Source organism: Hydra vulgaris, chromosome 10 (assembly GCF_038396675.1).
Source record: "Hydra vulgaris chromosome 10, alternate assembly HydraT2T_AEP".
Taxonomy (NCBI): Eukaryota; Metazoa; Cnidaria; class Hydrozoa; order Anthoathecata; family Hydridae; genus Hydra; species Hydra vulgaris.
In genome coordinates this window covers 4,952,888-4,972,863 of record NC_088929.1, presented here as the reverse complement: position 1 = coordinate 4,972,863, position 19,976 = coordinate 4,952,888, and the positions used below count along the sequence as shown (strand labels likewise).

At 27.4% G+C, this 19,976-nt stretch overlaps 2 protein-coding genes across 6 annotated transcripts in view; both read left to right on the top strand.

Moving 5' to 3' along the window:
• Nucleotides 1–4,863, top strand: part of LOC100210404 (arylsulfatase J) — a 33,151-nt gene extending 28,288 nt beyond the window's left edge. For 3 of the 5 annotated variants that reach the window (XM_065807126.1, XM_065807125.1, XM_065807127.1), the window contains 2 exons: nt 1,241–1,513; nt 4,371–4,863. In XM_065807126.1, coding sequence (XP_065663198.1) covers nt 1,241–1,513; nt 4,371–4,720 — 623 coding nt within the window. In that variant the 3' untranslated portion in view covers nt 4,721–4,863. The remainder of the gene's footprint in view (nt 1–1,240; nt 1,514–4,370) is intronic. The other 2 variants (XM_065807129.1, XM_065807128.1) reach the window with 1 other exon arrangement.
• Nucleotides 4,864–8,284: 3,421 nt separating this feature from the next.
• Nucleotides 8,285–19,976, top strand: part of LOC100206868 (arylsulfatase B) — a 29,630-nt gene continuing 17,938 nt past the window's right edge. Inside the window, exons 1-6 of the mRNA XM_065807130.1 lie at nt 8,285–8,431; nt 8,596–8,755; nt 10,549–10,661; nt 10,926–11,072; nt 11,253–11,504; nt 18,978–19,122. Coding sequence (XP_065663202.1) covers nt 8,321–8,431; nt 8,596–8,755; nt 10,549–10,661; nt 10,926–11,072; nt 11,253–11,504; nt 18,978–19,122 — 928 coding nt within the window. The 5' untranslated portion in view covers nt 8,285–8,320. The remainder of the gene's footprint in view (nt 8,432–8,595; nt 8,756–10,548; nt 10,662–10,925; nt 11,073–11,252; nt 11,505–18,977; nt 19,123–19,976) is intronic.

Sequence of the window (19,976 nt, the reverse complement as noted above, 5' to 3'; positions counted from 1 at the left end):
GTGGGGATGGTTTTTTTTGTTAATATTTTGATTTACTTCGGGCATGATTTAAGTTCAAAGAGAACTTGACTCCTTTTTAGATAGAGTATATAGCATCCCAAGCAATGAGCTATGCAGCTGTCTTAGTCCTGTTAATTAAAAGTTATAAGTTATAATATTGTGTATATGTAGCTTTGTCAAGAAGATCCATCATTCATCATCCAAGGCAGGAAACAATGTAAACACAGGTTTGCATCTATGCCAGCCTAACAGATAAAGAAGAGGTTCAAGATTGGTCAACAGAATTATTTTGCTTACCCCTAATGTCTTTGCCTAGAAGGCCTTCTACAAGACAGTAACTGGATGCAATTAACATTAAAATAACTACAATACTTATCCAAGATGAGTATTCTTATCAAAACACTATTTCTATCCTTTACTCAACAAAGAGTACCAAGGCAGAGAAAATTTAGCTGGAGGCAGTTAACATCTGTCCAAGATGATTATTTTTATTGAGACACCTTTACTAGCCTTTACTCAACCAAGAGTTTGTTTCTCCTAGCCTTTTCCTGAAGAAAAAAAAAAGAATCGTACAGGCAACAGGACATGGGACAGGTAGTACTGAGTTACGTGGTACCAGTAGCAGGGTGATCATGATGATCCTGAACCTGACATGACCTGGAGTAGTTAAAAGAAGTTACTTCCTATAAGCAGTACTTTAAAACATTGATGGGAACTTTTTGGAAATGATCAGGAAAAACATTACATCTAACAAAATACCAGAGAATAAGGTGAGTGTAGGTTTTATTGTTGGAATCACTAGTTGATTACTGAGCTCACACTGCATCAGAGGTATAAGCAGAACATAAACCTACATAAAGTAACTTATGGGTGAGTGAACGCTGCGTCAGAGGTTCAGATAGAACATACATTTAGAGGTTCACAAACATACATTGTTCAACCCCTCAAACTAGTAAATAAAAAGCTAGTTAGTAAATTTGTTTTTGTTATTTATTCTATTGATTGTTTATCATATGTTTTTCATTACATATTTAAAAGAGTTTTAATGTTATAAGTTTAACAACTAAAGTACCATGCATAAATGAATCCTCATGGTCCTCATGTAATTAACGATTAAAAAAATTAGTTATTTTACAAAATAACTTGTTACAAAAAACAATTCAAGATCTTTAAAAAACTTGCAAAATAGATCTTAATTTGCTATTTAAGTATTAAGCACAGAGTAGTCTTTTTTTTTTAGGTGGAGTTCGTGGAGTTGGCTTTGTTTACAGTAAACTAATTGAAAAGTCAAGAGTATCACATGACCTTATTCATGTAACAGATTGGTTGCCTACATTAGTAAGTTTAGCAGGTGGAAATGTCTCTGATATTTCCTTTCTAGATGGATTTGATCAATGGGCTACCTTACAAAACAAACAATCATCTCAGAGAATTGAGATACTATTGAATATTGATGAGCATGTCTGGAAAAATGAAGCATTAAGAGTAGGAAGTTGGAAGCTCATCAAAGAAGGTTTAAAATTCAATAGTTTAAAATAAAATTTGTTATGCATTGTTGTTGTGTCTTTTTTGTGTTTTTATCCATTCTTTGTTGATTAAAAAAGATTTGTTTTGTTTAAGGTCATTACTGGTGAGTGTTATACCTGAGAGTGTTTTACTTTAGATATAAATTAAAAAGTAAGCACAAATTATTATGGAGATATGAATTAAAGTATTAGAGAGAAATATATCTGAAAAAGTTTTTCAGCTGAGAGTTATTATTTAATAAGAATTTAAAATTTTTGTTGCAAAACGATTATTTTATAGTTGCACCCAAATTTCAAAATAAAGTTGACATTTAATCTTATGTTAAAATAAATTTCACACTTGGTTTTATGTCAAATAAAGTTGATACTTAGTCTTATGTCAAAATAAAGTTGATACTTAGTCTTATGTCAAAATAAAGTTGACATTTTGTCCTATGCTAAAATAAGGTTGACACTTAGTCTTATGTTAAAATAAACTTGAAACTTTGTCTTATGCTAAAATAAGGTTGACACTTAGTCTTATGGTAAAATAAACTTGTAACTTCTGTTAGTTAATTTATAAATTAAAGGTTATAGGTATTATTAAGCTTGAAGAAGTCTGGAATTGATTGTTGTTTTTTTGTTTATGCTGATATTATATAATAAATATATTATAGTGATATAATGTTACACAATCACAGCATGATATTATATTTAATTAAATTATCTTTTTATTGATACAACTCTTATCAACTTTACTATATTTTGAAGGAATATTGACATCTTTGTTATCAAACATATAAAAAAATTAAAAAAACTGTTACAATTTACAGAATAAAACCATTATAAATTATAAAACTGTCAAAGTTCATAAAACAATATTCTTTGTAAAAGATTCTTTTTTTTAGGTTTTGAAGAAAAGTTTCTTGTCACAAAGGAAGTAGAAATTCAAAAATGACACCATTACATAATTGCTACCATAAGATAACATTGAGAAACATTCTTATTATTTTTTAATACTGATGCTTTTCTTGCTTTGCTGTTATAACCAAAAAGTTCACATATATGTAAAATAATAAACGCACCTTCTTTAATTTTGGCAGCGCTCAGTATCTTTACAAGTACATCACTATTGAGGTTCTTGAAAACCTGACTGTCTCAGTTCTTTGTCTTCATAAGTCTTGCTATTGGAATGTGCTGTAAACTTTTTTTGCCTAGACCCAGAGACTTTTGGGAGGGGCATATTTTTGTTTTATAGTTGTCAGACTGCTCTACTACCACACTTATGTTTGAAAGTACCAAAATTTGGACTTATTCAGTTGCATTCCGAGTAACATGGCAAGTGCTTTTAGATCTTCACAAACAGAGCCATTGACGTCCACCACAGTTAATAAAAATTATTTTTAGGGGCCACTTAAGACCCTGAAACATTAGACAGGTCCCTAATATTATCAAAAAAAAGGTTGTATAAAGTATATTTTATTTGATTTCAAAAGAAGCGAATTTATATAAAAATTTCAAAAATAATCATTTATAAGAGAACATCAATAAAAAAATTGTGAACAAAAAGTTTTTGTAAAAATCTTTATTTTTCATTTTAGTTAAAAATGCCATTTTCTAGGCAGTAAAATCAAATAAATTTTTTTCATGAACTAATGTATGTTTTTGAAATTTTTATATAACTTTTGCTTTCTTTTTTTGATAATTTTAGGGACCTTTCTGATGTTTTAAAGACCTGTCTAATGTTTTAGGAACCCATCTGATATTTTAGGAACCTGTCTGATGTTTTAGGGTCTTTAGCAATCCCTAAAAATACTTTTTATTTAAAAAATTTTAAAAGGTTTTTAAATTAAATTTTCCAAATAATTAACTATATAGAACCCATTTAGGGGGTTAAAAGGCAATATTTACAATGTTGTTTTTTGTGCCACTGTACTGCATGTTGATAAAAAGCTCCTTCGTATTAACAGTATATTTGCCAGAAATAGATCAGGGGCTATTCTAGGCCGTTTTCGAATTTTTTCTATTCTAGACCGTTTCCATATTTAAATTTTAGGACATTTTTTTTATGTTTTTTTTTACGTTATTTACAGCAAATATTGTTTTTTTACTGCTGCCCAAATTTTTTTTCCAAAAATAGGCCCATTAGGTGGTATTTCATTTACATTATGTAATAATTTAAATTATAATTATCATTTTATAATTATCTGATTTCATCATCGTTTTGGCTGTTGGCCAATTTGTTTACCATAATCGCCGTTTTTCTTCCATACTGTTTTTTCCACATCACCCATTCTGTCATTATATTCATAACTCATAATGCTCATACTGTTTGCTCACCATAGTTATCTGTTCACTCAGTCTAATTTTAAACACATGGTGTTTTGGATTTATCAGCTATTTTATAGATTGTTGAGAAATTTATTTGAAATTTATTTAAAATTAGTTTTACTATCACATTGAACTTGGTTTAACTTCTCAAAAAAAGTAAAAATACAAATATTTCTAAACTTCACAGTTTTTTTTTGCTTACACTAAAGTAGTTGTCAAAAGTTTTTTAAAATTTCATAAGTTTCATAAAATTATATAAAAGTTTTATAAATTCTATAATTATTGGTAAATAAAAAAAAACTTGCAAGTTTTAATTTTTAAAATTTAATTTAATTATTATAAGCAAAATTTTTTTGTTTTTTTGTTGTACATTTCAAAATTTAGTTTTTGGTATACGTAGTGTTAAGTTAAATTCAGCAGCTTGTTTGAAAAAAAAAATTATTTCTAAGAAATTTCTTTTCTTTTTATTGGTTAAACTATTTAAATATTGATGATTGGTTGAATTTTATAAAAATTTATTTTTCTTTACTTCAGGTCTTAAAAATTGGGATGGTTGGTACCCTCCTCCTTCTTATAATGAAAGTATGAATGACTCTTTGAATTCTAGCACTGTAAAATGTGGCCATGATTTCCCTGTTGTTATTAATCACTGTGACGATTATTGTTTATTTCATGTTGTTGAAGATCCATGTGAGATTGTTGATCTTTCAAAAAAGTTTCCAGATGTTTTAGCAACAATGATGTATAGACTTAATATATATAAACAGTCAATGGTTCCACCTAGAAACAATATGACAGTTGATTCAAGATCAGATCCAAAGTTACATAATGGAGTATGGCAGCCATGGGAAATCAGCAGTAATATGGGTTGTTCTAAGATTTAAAAAAATTTTAAACAATGGATAAAATATTTATTTAGTACCTGCTTACTACATAATGTTTTTTACTGAATATTTAACATTTTTACAAAATTTTTATTGTAAATTTATTTATTAACTCTGAATACAAACTATTTTAAACCTTGAAAGTAAGTTTTTTTAATAGTAACAATTAATTAATAGTTCATTAAATATATGTATATATATTTATATATATATATATATATATATATATATATATATATATATATATATATATATATATATATATATATATATATATATGATATTATATATATAAATATATATGTATGTATGTATGTATGTATGTATGTATGTATGTATGTATGTATGTATGTATGTATGTATGTATGTATGTATGCATGCATGTGTATATATATATATATTTATATATATATATATATATATATATATATATATATATATATATACATAAATAGATAATGTATTATTATGGTATAATAATATATATATATATATATATATGATATTATATATATAAATATATATGTATGTATGTATGTATGTATGTATGCATGCATGCATGTATATATATATATATATATATATATATATATATATATATATATATATATATATATATATATATATATATATATATATATATATATATATATATATATATATATATATATATAAATAAATATCTATATATATTTATATATATATATATTTATATATATAAATATATATATATATATATATATATATATATATATATATATATATATATATATATATATATATATATATATACATAAATAGATAATGTATTATTATGGTATGATAATACAAATACTCTTGTGCGTTTAAGTTTGAGAGTTTAAGAGTTTGCTATTAAATAATAGAGCAATATTTATTTATATAAAATGAATATATATATATATATATAAATATAAATAGATAATATATATATATATATATATATATATATATATATATATATATATATATATATATATATGTATATATATATAAATGTATATATATGTATATATATAATAATATTGGCTAAATTATCAGGATAGTTGACAAAAGTATCAATTTTGAAGTTTACTTGTACTTTTGGTCATTACAATGCATAATAGTAAATAAGTATTATATATTTAGTTTAGTAGCAGTGGGAAAAAAAAGTGATTCTCTTTTCATTAAAGAGGTCAGATTAAGGTTTTCTTGGAGAATGCAGAGCTTACTCAATATCAGATAGATTTAAGTTTGGGATGGTTCAGAGCACTGTGGCAAGCATAAAAAAGAACATGCAGCATGGCTCAGCTGGTACTTCAAAGTGTAAAAAAAAATGCAAAAGGAAATGTATATCTTCACAACTAGATGAACGAGCTCTGATGAGACTCTCTAAATCTAACTGCAAGATGAAATCATGCAATTGATATTGTTTGCCATATGGCAAAAATTATCAAGAATTACTTTGTTGGCATGCATATGGAGGTGTTGCGTTGGACAGGAAGTAGTCATGATATGAACCTAATTAAAGGAATATGGTACTATTTGAAAGACAGAGTAAATTAGGTGACCACCACTAACAAACATGACCTAATCAGACTTATTGTTTATGTTGGTTTTACAATCTGATTATTGCACAGTTAATTGTCAGGTACTGTGCATATATGCCTGATAGAATTGCACAGCTTATAAAAGCGGAGTGTGTTAGAATTAAATACTGAAAACATATGCGCAATTAGTAAATTGTACACAGTACATGTATTTTTGCTAAATTTGGGCTTGTATTATTTAATATTAGAAATAAAAATCAGTGTTTAGTGTAAAAAAGTTTTATGTCAATAATTTGACCAGTACTGTGTGTGTGTGTGTGTATATATATATATATATATATATATATATATATATATATATATATATATATATATATATATATATATATATAGATATATATATAGATATATATAGAGATATAGAGAGAGATAGAGAGAGAGAGAGAGAGAGAGAGAGAGAGAGAGAGAGAGAGAGAGAGAGAGAGAGAGAGAGAGAGAGAGAGAGAGAGAGAGAGAGAGAGAGGGGGGGGGGGGAAGTTGGGGCATAGTGGATCAGATTTCTTTATTTTTTAAATTGAGCAAAAGTTAAAATATGTATTTTTTTCAAGGCAAAAGGATTGAGATCTATGTCCTTCATGATGATAAATCACTATAACCCAAATATTTATTATCTAACCGTTCACAACGGTTTAAAGTGAGTTTTTTGTTACATGATTCACTGTGCCCCAGTACTGGGGCACAGTGAATCAATGAAAACAGCTGTGAATTAATGATAGTTAATAGGGGCATAACCAAATTACTTTGAGGCTGATGGTATAAAGACACTGTACACTATACATTTGGCATACTTTTATTAATGAGATTAGTATAAAATCAAAAACATAGACATTTTGAAAGTTAAGAAGAAAAAAAAAATTTGTTGATAACAAAACTTATAAAAATATTAAAAAATTATTCTTTATAATTTGAAAGTAATAAATTCATTTTTGTGTAGTTTATTTGTTAAAAATGCATGAATTTATTCTTTAAGATCATTAATGAGCCATAGTGAATCCACCTAATTACCTTACCCTGATTCACTGTGCCCCACCATAACAAATTAAGTTTAAGTCTAATTTCTTGGGACATGAGTGTTAATAAAAGCTAAACTACTAAAAAGAAGCATTAATATCAATAATCTGAATGAAAAACCGCAACTTTTAAAATTGCATCAACTATAATCTCCATAACAAACATAAGGAAGGTAAGAAAGTTTACTTTAATTAGCTAAAAATACAAATTACCTATCTAAAACTGGCAGTCAAAAATTATGTGGTAACAACTATAAATAAAGTTTGCTTTATTTATAGTTGTTACTACATAATTTTTGTTACATGATTATTAGTAAAGAATAAATTCATCCATTTATGTATATTAAAGTACAGAAACATTGCGTAGCAATTTCTTTTTTTCTTTCATATTTGTATTGTAAGTGTAAGTTTTGAATTAAAATCATAACGGGGCTTGTAACTGGGGCTTAATAATCAGTCTTGTCAATAATTAGTTGCAATTTAATAAATAATTTTTTTACTTATAATTTTAACTACTCGTAGTTCATTTTTTGACCAGCCAGCAAAGTAAACGGAGGTAGCAACGTTTTCAGAACTATTTCTTTAAAATACGACAATCATTTAAGTAACTTATCGCTGCTTATTTCTATTATGAGAATAGTTCTTTTAGAATTAATTAATGTTTAAATGAACTATTGAACTCTTTTTTTAATGGCTTTTCTTGCATTTAAAACAAAAAGTGTCATTTTTGAGTTTTTTTATAAAAGTAATAAAACAAAAAACTGCACAAATCTTACAACACTTTTCATATGCAAAAAGTCTCTAAATCTTACAAAAATATGAAAATATCACACACAAGTTTGACAGTATGTAGTTGATATGTGACATAGTTTTGCACAAACATTTTACACATGTATATACATGTGTAAAATTTTTGCTATTTTCATTATTTGTTCACATTTGGTAAAAAGATTTTGAATATTAAATTGTTTTTTTTTTAAAGAATGATGGTATATAAAAATGTTATGTTTGGAACATTCATCTTGACAAGTTTTATTACGATAGTGATCCATGCTGATAAACCACATATAATAATGATTGTTGCTGATGATTTAGTATAAATATATATATTTTTTAATTTTTTAAAATATTTTTTCTTGCTCTAGTTTTTGGTGTAGTCTATTACAATTTACTTGTTGTAAATATTTTGTTTTATATAGGTTGACATTCTTTTTACAAGCTATATTTAATAATGAATTTTTTAAAAATATTTTTTTAGGGGTGGAATGACATTAGTTTTCACGGTTCTAATGAAATACCTACACCAAACATAGATAGGCTTGCCAATAATGGTGTTATTCTTGACAACTACTATGTTCTACCAATTTGTACACCCAGTAGAAGTGCAATTATGACAGGCAGATATCCAATACATACAGGTATATATCTTAAAAAATGCTACAAATAATTGTTTTGGTTTATAAACTTGTTATTCTTATTTTTATTGCAATTTGGGATTTGTACTTTATTTCTTTTGTTCATGTCTTGAAGGTTTTTGTCAGGTAAGGTTTGTGTTACCTTAGCAACTGTTTCATAAAAATTATTTATGTTTGATTATGAAAACAGAGAAGAAATTGTTAGTAGGAGTGTTTTGATAGGACTGCACAGATTATAACTATTAAATAGAGTACTTGTGTATATAAAATTGGAATCAACATTGAGTTGTTGATAGAGGGGTTGTTTTCTTTTATTTTTTGGTAGAAAATTTTCTTCTTTTACTACAATGAAATACTCTGTAGGTAAAATTTTAATAGTCAAATGTTAAAGAATACATTAATAAGGAGATATAGTACATTTAAAAAAAAAAGAACAGGTTTTTTATTTTGAATTTACATTTATTCTATGTTAACCTTTATTATTAGCATTAGTTTTACTTATCGTTGTATTTGTTTAAAATGACATCATTGTTTACTATCTAGAGTTACTTGTTTTTAATAATTAATAGTTGCAATAAAAAGAATATTTCTCAATACTTTAATAATTAAAGGTAATATTGTCCCATGTATTGTGTTATGACCAATAAAATTCAGATCAATGAAAACCAGTGATTTAACTTTTTAAATATGGTCTAGGATAAAAACTAAAGTTATAAAAGTATGAACTTGCTTGATTGGCGAGGAATTTGTAAAAGCTTTAAAATTAATTGCTGCTAACTTTTATTTAAAAAAAAAAAATTGTTTCGTGAAAATAATCCATTAAAAAAAAAAAATGCCAATATTTGAAAATTAGTTAATTTCGAAATTAGTTAACTTCAAAAAGTTAAATTTTTGTCATGCTTTTTTATATTATAAAAGTTGCAAGTTGATGATGATTACAGTTAATACTAAAAAAAATAAAGTCCAAATACTAATTCTACTTAACTGGTGACTTTATTATAACCTTATTATAAACTTTATCATGAACTAACATAAACATAAAGTTATGTGAAGCTTTTGTTTTTTAACTTTAAACATCTTTTTTTTAAAAAAAAAATATTTTAAAAGCATTTTTAAAATCTATAAAAAAAAATTTATCCACAAATTTTTTACAATAAAAAGTTTTACAGCAAAAACTATTTTATAATTTTAAAATCATTGCATGTTATGTTTCTTGTTTTCGCATTTTTTGTATATTATAGTCTTTACATATTTTATTTTTTTATAATTTCTATTATCTTCTGTATTTTTTTTTCATTGTTATTTTTGTTATTAGCTGTTTATTTTTTATTAATTACAATTTGGTTTAATTATAACACAGCAAGGAGTCAATTTAATTGATTTTTAGTTTTCATTTATTTATAACTTTATAGATTTATATAGATTTTTATTGTATCTATATATAACTTTTTATAATATATATATTTTTTTTATGTTAGATGAATTTTTTTGTTGCTTGTTTTTTGTCTAGCTACTACTAAAAACTAGTTTTTCTATCACTGTTCACTGTTAAAACTAGTATATCTGACTTTCCTTAATTCTCTACACTTCTGTTAAACATAGTTTATCTGGCTTTTCTTAATTCTTTATAAACAAGATCCCAAATTTTTTGCCTTTCCATTACTTTATAATGCAACCCTTTTCTTTTTTACAACGTTTTATGAATACAACTAGGATTCTATATTTAATAGGATCACAAAGTAAAATTGCTGTCTGTTTGTTTTTTAACAAAATTTAAAATCATTTTTTTTTATTAGGGATGCAACAAGATACAATTTTTGGTCCTAATCCATATGGAGTTGGTTTAAATGAAAAATTTTTACCGCAGTATTTAAGACAGCAAGGCTACAAAACACATGGTGTAGGAAAGGTATTTAAAAGTTTATTTCAAGTCAGTAAAATGTAATAAAGTAGATATGTGTAATTAAATGTTGATCAATGGAAAAGTTGTTTAATGGTGGTGTTAAATGGTGGTGTTTAATGGTGGTTTCTACTTTTTTGTCTAAATAAGTTTTTCTTTAGATTTATAAGGATTTAACATTAATTTATTTCTCATGCTATGATGTTTCTTTTACTTTCACTTCTAAATGCATGTTCTGGTTTTTTGGATTCCATGTTTATTTTTATTTTGTAGTGGCATCTAGGATTTTTTGCTAAGCAATACACACCAACGTATCGTGGTTTTGACTCATATTATGGTTCTTATTTGGGTAAAGGAGACTACTGGAATCACTCAAATACAGAGACATACTCTGGTTTAGATCTTCATGACAATGAAAACGTAGTCATAAAGTTTATTCTTTAATTTTATTTATAAAAGTTTATTTAAAATGTTTTGAAATAATTTTTCAAAAATTTTAAATAACTTTTTTTTTTTTGCAATAATATATTGAAATAAATAAAGTTAAATATATAAATTCAAAATTTATTAAAATAATTTATTGTCATTAATTTCTCCCAGGGTGTTTTTTCACAAGATGGAAACTACAGTACTGAAATGTATACTGCAGAAGCTATTAGTTGCATTAATAATCATAATAGTTCTGAACCTTTGTTCTTATATTTGGCTTATCAAGCTGTTCATAGTGCTAACACAGAAGAGGATCCTTTGCAGGCTCCTCAAGAATGGATTGATAAATTTTCTTACATAAAACATGAGCAACGACGAAAATATGCTGCTATGTTAGGGTATATGGATTATGGAGTTGGAAGGGTAGTTTAACTATTTTCAATTTTTAAAATCTTTTATACTTTAAATCTTTGCTGATCTGTATACATTAAATTATTCAATAGGCTGTATTTTAACATATATTAGTCACAAGTTAAATTATATATCTCAAGTTATTTATTACAGTTTTTTAAATATGCATACCAAAGCACAGCAAGTTTTATAGCTACATTGATAATTTATCTACTTTGACTATATTACATTTTCTTATAAAGTAAATTTGTATACGCACAAAGGTCATTTTTGTGTGAAGTTATTTGTAAAATGATGCAGCTTTGCTAAATGATGAGTCACTCAAAATTGAATTTTGGTTGATGAAGTAGGAAATTATACTTGAGCAGCAACCATAGTAGCACTTGTAGAAAAGAGATGGAGTTGCAACCTTGGGACAATGGGAGAGTGGCTCAAGATTCTAGAAAAAGAAAGAAGGGAAAGGGCATCTTTATAAGAATCAGTCCAAATATTAAAACAGTATTCCTTACAGGGATAAATAAGAGATTTTTTTTTTCAACTAAAATATTACTAATACATTTATATAATATGTATATAAATGTACATATTATATAAATATATTTTCTTTTTTAAAAAATATTACATGTTTTCAAAATTGTTGACAAATAAGTTTTTGATCCATAGCTTTTAAGAAAGCTTGAATATCAACCCTGAAAATTTGTTTAAAAATGATTTTTAATCTTTTAAATTAACTTTTTTTGTATTAATACTTGTATAAGGATTACACAGAATCCTTATATACACAAAAAAAAAAGTATTAATAATTTCTTCAGTGTTATATAAATTTACAATAAAAAAAAAAGTTTACCTAGAAAACTGAAAGGGGATAATACCTAATAAAAGGTGTCTTCCTTATTCCCTAATTTTTGCAGCCGAGATAATCTCTTAAAAAAAAAAAATTAAATTTTACAATCAACATTCAGCACAACCAATATTGAGACATAAGAACACGAATGTTTTTTTTGTTTGGTTCTTGAATTTTTCTGTGCTTAAAAGCAAATCCGTATCTTTCAATTGATTAGCTATTGCATTAGCTATTTTTTTAGTGGCTTGATTGCCAACTTGATTTGCCAACACGCAACTCTTAAAGTTAGGAAAAGCTATTCTTCTGTTAGCTTTCAAAAATTTATTAACGTTAACTCAACTGAAATAATTGATTAAAGATGGCGGGGCTTTTACCCTGGGAATCCTATATTTTATTATATTTATAAAACATATTTTTCCTTTACATAAATATTCAAAGTCTTCAAAAGCTGGCTTAATTTTATTTTTCTAGATAAAAGCTGCAAATAGACTATAAATCAACTAGTTTGTAAAAAAATTAATTCTTAACAAATTGATATGTTTTAAGTCATGAAATACTTCTAGTAGTTCTAAAAAATTCAAAGTGATTAAACCTTAATAATCATAATTTTATTGCTGGCATCATTTTCGTCTATTAAGAATAGTTTAAAATTTTTTCAGAAATTCTTAGCACCCTCTGATAGACACTAGGCCATAGTCGTTTCTTAAAAATAAGGCTTCCTCATACTTCCAAAAATGTATGAAAATTAAAAAAACTTTTTTTAGTAAGGCAATTTTCATAGAAATAAAAGAAAACAAACAAGATAAATATATCAAAAATATTTATAAAAATTTTCATTTTTAGAAAACAATTTTTTAGGGGGTCTTATTTGGGTCCTGTATAAATCAAATGCGGCAAAAAACTTTTACCATCATATTTTGAATGAGCTCATCTTAATTAACCAGAAAAACAAAAATTATAAGTTTTGCTCAACGTTTGAAATTAAGAGGTTGTGTACTCTAAATCCATTCTAAAAAATTAAGAGGTTGTGCACTCTAAATCCATTTTAAAAAAATTAGGAGGTTGTACATTCTAAATCCATTTTAAAAAAATTAATAAGCCTTTATACTCCAGTTTTGACAAAAAAAAAATCATCTCTTTTTAATTGTTTAGATCTGACAGCCAATCTTGACTGAGTTAATAATCCTGGGACCTTGAGTTTTTAAATATCTCAAAAGTGCTTAATCCCTGGAAACCTTACTCTAAAATGATTTTTTTTTATTTAAAAAAAGACATACTTGATTATTTTGATTTTCTTTGGTTAAAATTTGACTTATTTTATATTGTAAATTAAAAAAATTTAAATTTATTTATATTTAAATTTTTTTTTAATGTTTTGTTGCAATCAAATTAGAAGTTTTCAAATTAAAAACTTTTGCAATTTTTGTAAATTTTCTTTTTGAACTTGCATTTATATTCTTAAAATTTAAACATAAACCAGTTTTCTTTTTTTCTTTTTTTAAGTTTTTTCAAGGGGTAGTTATTAAGGTGTTCCAAGAGGAACTATTGGTCTTATCACAGAGCACCATAGAGAAGCATTTAACAAGGAAGTTCATATCTTCTTCCTTACCAATGCTGCTATTGGACTAGAGCCGGCGTTGAACCATGAACCTCTTGGTTCAAAGCTAGAACTCTAGCCACTGTGCCACGGCTGCTTTTAAATGGATGTATGTGCACTCCACTGTAGCTATTTTAATCAGTTAAATAATGTAGACCCTTTTACATCTGCAGCTATATCATTCAATGATATAGCCATAGGGGCTATATCATTTCTACAACAATATCATTGATAAAAAATTTGGTAAAAATAATGTGATTTTCAAATTGTTAAATTAAAATAAATAATATTACAATTATTAAACAGCAATTATAGTTAATTTTTAAATATATATTTTTTGTATATATATATATATATATATATATATATATATATATATATATATATATATATATATATATATATATATATATATATATATATATATATATATATATATATATATATATTTAAACATCTTCGCTTCCAACAAGGCTGCAAGCAACCACTGTTTAGAGTTGGAAGTTACTGGAAGAAAAAAGATGAAGATTGTAGAGCAAGATAATGATTGGCAGACGACTTAAAAGATTGCAAATTATATGAATCAGGAAAGCAAGATGAAGGAAGCGAATTCCAAAGAACTGTTGTTTGAGGAAAAAAACTAGAGGAATAATAGTTGTTGGAGTACTTAGGAACAGTCACAGAAAAAGGATGAGACTTGATTGAATCACAAGTAACACGAGAATGAATTTTAATAGATGGTGCAAGAGATGCTAGCTCTTTAAAGCAGTGCTCATTATAGTATTTGTAGAAAAGAGAAAGAGACGCAACATTACGACAATGTGATAATGGTTGAAGGTTGGCTGCAAGAGCAGGTCCAACTATGTTTACAATGCATTTTTGCACCTTGTCTAAAAGAGAACAGGCATCATTAGAAGATCCGCTCCAGATATGACAACAGTATTCCATGCAAGGCCAGATTTGAGATTTATAGAGATAGAGAATCTGGAGTAAGAAAGTGTCGAGCTCGATAAAGAGATGCAACCTTAGCAGATGCTAATTTTGCAGCAAATTTAATATATGGTTTCCATGAAAGATCAGAAGTAAGAGTTAATCTTAGAAGATAAAGGGTAGATGACTCATCAAGTGCATTACCATTCAAAGGAAGATCTAAATTATTGCGATAACGATTGGCTGAAAAAAATTGAGTTTTATCTGAATTAAAGTTCACCAGCCACTGTAGCAGAAGTGAGATCCTTTTCAAGCTCAAATGCCCCCTCCAAGTAATTCGAGAGTGTTGGCTTTTTATCATGACAAGAACAAATGGTAGTATTATCAGCAAACAATGCTACCTTAGATATGAGAGTATCTGGAAGATCGTTAATGTAAATTAAAAAGAGTATAAGGTCAAGGATATGAAGAAGAGTGCTCTCCATCGAGGACAACTTTCATACTACGATTGGAGAAGGAAGTACTCAATGATCTTAAAGATGTTACCAGATACACTGTAAGAAAAGCTTATGGAGAAGACCAGCGTGCCAAACTTTATTAAAAGCTTTAGAAATGTCAAGAACAATAGCCTTAACCTCTCCACCTCTGTCTAATGCACGATAAAACCTATCGATTATAACTGTTAGCAAATTAGCTGTAGAATAAGAAGATCGAAATCCATATTGATGATAAAACCTTGCTTATGATAGGAAGAATACTAAAGGGACAGTAGTTAGACGAAACAGATTGCTCTCCAGAATTTTTGAAAATAGGGATAATAAATGCCATTTTCCAGCAGGCTGGAAAACAAGACTCTGATAAGCACTTGTTGAATAGTTTTGAAAGTATAGGCTACAGCTCCAGAGAACACTTTTGCAAGACTACAACAGGTATGTTGTCCAAGACACAAGCTGTAGAAGAGTCTAAGCAGGAAATTAGTTTAGATACAGAAGCTGGAGTGATACGAATGTCAAGCAATGGATCAACTTGTTTGACGGCTATATCAGGTAGAATGCAACTAGTGGAATCAATAGATGATATTGATGAAAAGTTTTTAGCAAACAATTCAGCTTTGTCTTTAGGTGAGGTGACAAAGTCTGAACCATACAAGAGAGGTGGAATTACGGATTTGCCGCAGCACAATGTGAGTAAAACCATGGAGAAGAGTGAGGCTTGACCTGGAATGGTTGAAAGGGAATAAAAGATTCTATGCCAGCCTGAGTCCACAAAGTTATGCAAGAAACACATATGTTAACTGGAAAATGAAAGATTTCTACTTAAGGGCAATCACATAGAAAATCATGGAAAGAGTCCCAGTCAGCTTTAAGGTATGTGATAGAGGTACAATGATAGGGGGAATTCAGATGATGAAGAAGAGCAAGATAATAGTTTTAGAGAGATCAAACTGTGATCAGAAGAACCTAAGGGTGAATGTGGAGAAACTGAGCACTGATTAGGATCAGAAACAAGACATAAGTCGAGTAGAGAAGGTAAATGATTCAGATTGTCTGGAAAGCAAGTTGGAAAATTGACTATTTGAGTTAGGGATTGAGAAAGGCAAAAGTTGTGGGCTTTAATGCCTTTAGAGCCAAGCCATTCAGTGTGGTGAGCAGTCAAGTCACTGACAGCAACAATATTAGTTGATGGATAAAGAGAGAGGGCTTGGTTAATATGATCAGAAATAACATCAAAAAGAGTGTCGTCTTGAGATGAAGGAGAGCAATATAGAACAAAGAGAAAGGCAATAGAGTGAAGTGGTGCTAAATGAAAGCACATAAAATAATAATCTGTGGATTCAAACCTATTTCCTGACGAATGGGTGAATTCTTACGAATTTAAATGCCCAGACCAAGCATATGACTATTAGAGTCTTTACGAATTAAATTAAGAGCCATCAACACTAAGATCACAAGATGAGACAACTGAACTCAAATTAGTCTCACAAAGAGCAAGTATGTCTGGTGAACTTTGCAAGAGATAAGACTCAACAAAAGAAAAGTTACTTTGAAGGTCTTGAATATTAATGAATGGTTTAAAGAACTTGGTGATGATGATGGTTTTTTGTGTTTTATAATTTTTGTTACTTTATTCATTTTTAAAATTGTTAAAGAACTTGACTTAAAGCATAGATAGTACTCAGTACACTGCTTAATAGCCCAAGTAATTGCCTTATTACTATTATTAAACCTTAAGCCATAACAAAGGGCTCCAAATGTGGTCTTGGTAATGCACACCAAAAGTATAAACAGGGACACCATCCATGCACAACATGGTACTGTTATTACTTTGATATATTTTAGCTGTTGATGGAATCAGCCTCTCTGAGAGCTACCACAGAGTTCGGGAAACCTGACTACCAGTCGGCCTATAAACCATAAACTAAGTTTTAGAGCTGTATCCTTTAGGAGATAATAGAATGAGTTGCCTAGTCATAAAAATTGAGACACAAGCAAAACCCATGTATTGAGTCCAAAAAATCCAGCATTCAACATCCTAAACTGGAAAGAATGTATTAAAAATACATCTGCGCCAGCCTAATAGATGAAGAAGGGTTAGCAGATAGAATCTGTTTACCCCTTAAGCTTCTTTGAGGTTTGATATTTCACCAGCTATGTTATATATTTATCATAAATGAAATGTCTCTTGAGGTTATTTTTCCATTTAGTCATTGTTGCATGATACAACTCTATATGGAACTATAGAAGCGCAAAAAAATGTATTAAGTTTTAGTAATTAAAATTTGATTTGTTATATGTAATTGAAAATATAACATAAAAGTTAGAAATCGTAACATCTAATTGAGAACATGTAATAAGAGGTTGTAATAAGTAATTGTGAATGCCTAATGTAAGATTATAGGTTGTTACAAAAGGTCTAAAAGGTTATAGAAGGACAAGCTAATGTTATATGCCAACAGAATATGATCTGAAAAAAACAAGTTGAAAGAAAATATTACTTTTTATCTTCATTAAGTGACAGAAGCAGAGTTGTTGAAGTGCTGAGCGAAATTACAAATGGAAGACTCTTGCACAAACTGTAGGTGTCAAATTTAAGACAGCATATAATTGAATTTGCAGTAGAAAAAAAATTACATTGGAAAAAGTGGTCTTAACCAAAAATAATGTCTGAAAATCAAATCCAACAGATGTTAATATGGATTGAAAGTGATTGTCAATTGACATTGAAAACAAAGATATTAAGACAATTTAATATAAGCATCAGCACAACAACAGTTGCTAATTACCTCGAAGAAATTTTCATTAAAACAAGTTTTATCCTTGTTTTAAAGTTTTATCACAAGGACACGCTAGATAAGCAATAATGAAAAAATTTTCTTCAAAAGGTTTAAACATACGTTTAATTGCAGCTATATCAACATCAAATGTTGTCATTATAGAAACTTTTTTTAGACAAGGTCTTTTCTGGACCTTGACTAAAAGAAGTTTAAATTCATAAATGTAGTATTATAAATGTAGTTGGATCTGCTCTGGCTTCTAAGTATGAGTAACTTTTTTGTTTAATATTTTATAAAGTTTTTTAAAATAATATTTACAATTTATGATAAAATAATACTGTAAACATTTTGAAAACATTTGATTGAACATGATCGTAGAGTTTTCAGTAAAGCCAATTTCTGTAAATGAATAAACTTTTGCATTTTGTTGCTTTAAAGCATTAGTTGCTAATGTTTTATGACTGTAATTAGATTTGGTTTAATAAATAGCTGTTTAAAATGGAGCAACATTTTGTTGAAATTTAAGTTGACTTTTAGTTTAAATAATTTTTCACCAGAAACTTTTTTTTTTTTTTTCTTAATTCAACTTTTTTTCTTCTCAATTTTTTCTCGAACTTGATACTCTAGTTTTGCTTATTTAAAAATTATTTTGTTTTACTTTTGTCTGCACTGAAAACAAATTGAGTGTGGTACTACCAGGGGTGTGGTGGGAATTGAACTTGAAACTTCTTGCTTATGAAGTGAGCCATTTACTGCTACACAAGCATAGAATTCACTAGAATACTTCAAGTTATGTATTGTATGTTGTATAATTTAAAATTATTATTTTTACTTACATAGGTACATGATGCATTAGCTGAAAAGAAGATGTTAGATAACTCTATCATCATTTTCACCACAGATAATGGTGGTCCTGCAAATGGTTTCGACTATAATTGGGCAAACAATTTTCCTCTTAGAGGTGTAAAAGCTACTCTTTTTGAAGGTATTGATAAAAATATTTTTTACTGTTTAAAAATTTACACACATTAATAAATGACTAGTTGAAAGTTTAAAATTATTTTTAATTCAGTTCAAGAATATTTATCACTTATTTTGTTTAAGCTAATAAGATAGACTAGGCTAGAAACAATATTATCCATTTTTAGCTACAGTGAAGGAAAAATTACTTAGGAGAAGGAAAACTCTGATGTCTGCAATCCCCCAATTTTTTTGTTGGTTAGGGTAAGAGGAGCTGATAATTTTTGGATAATTCTCCTTGTAGTACTATTAACATAAAATTACTCTATCCTGACCAAATACAAAAGTGGCTTTATGGAAATTCTTTTCTAACCACAAGGAACCATTGCCTCTAAACTTAACTAGTATTTAATAATTTTGTTATTTAGTTCTTGATGATAATAATTTCTCATAATGTTTACAATTTTAAAACATTTTTTTTATCTGTTGCACTCTGCTACACTTTAAGCTCAGTTACAACCTAGACTTTTATATTTCAACCATTTTTTCATGTGACACCTAAATCTATCAGCAACCGACTTTTCATATAGCCTTTAAGTTATCAATCAGCGCCCATTTTTTTGTGACACCCATTTTTTCATGTAGTGACCAAATGATCACATAAAATTGTTTTGTGAAATGTTTAAAATATAATAAAAACATAATTTAATCCATTTACTTAACCATAAAATTGAAGAAGTTTCAAGTTTATTTATAATTATACAAAACTAAGTCTGTCACTCACCTTGAAAAATAAACAAATAGAACAAAAAACAACCAAACAACAAAAAGTAATCGTATAAAAAGTTAACTAAAAAAAATCAATAAAAAGAAAAACAA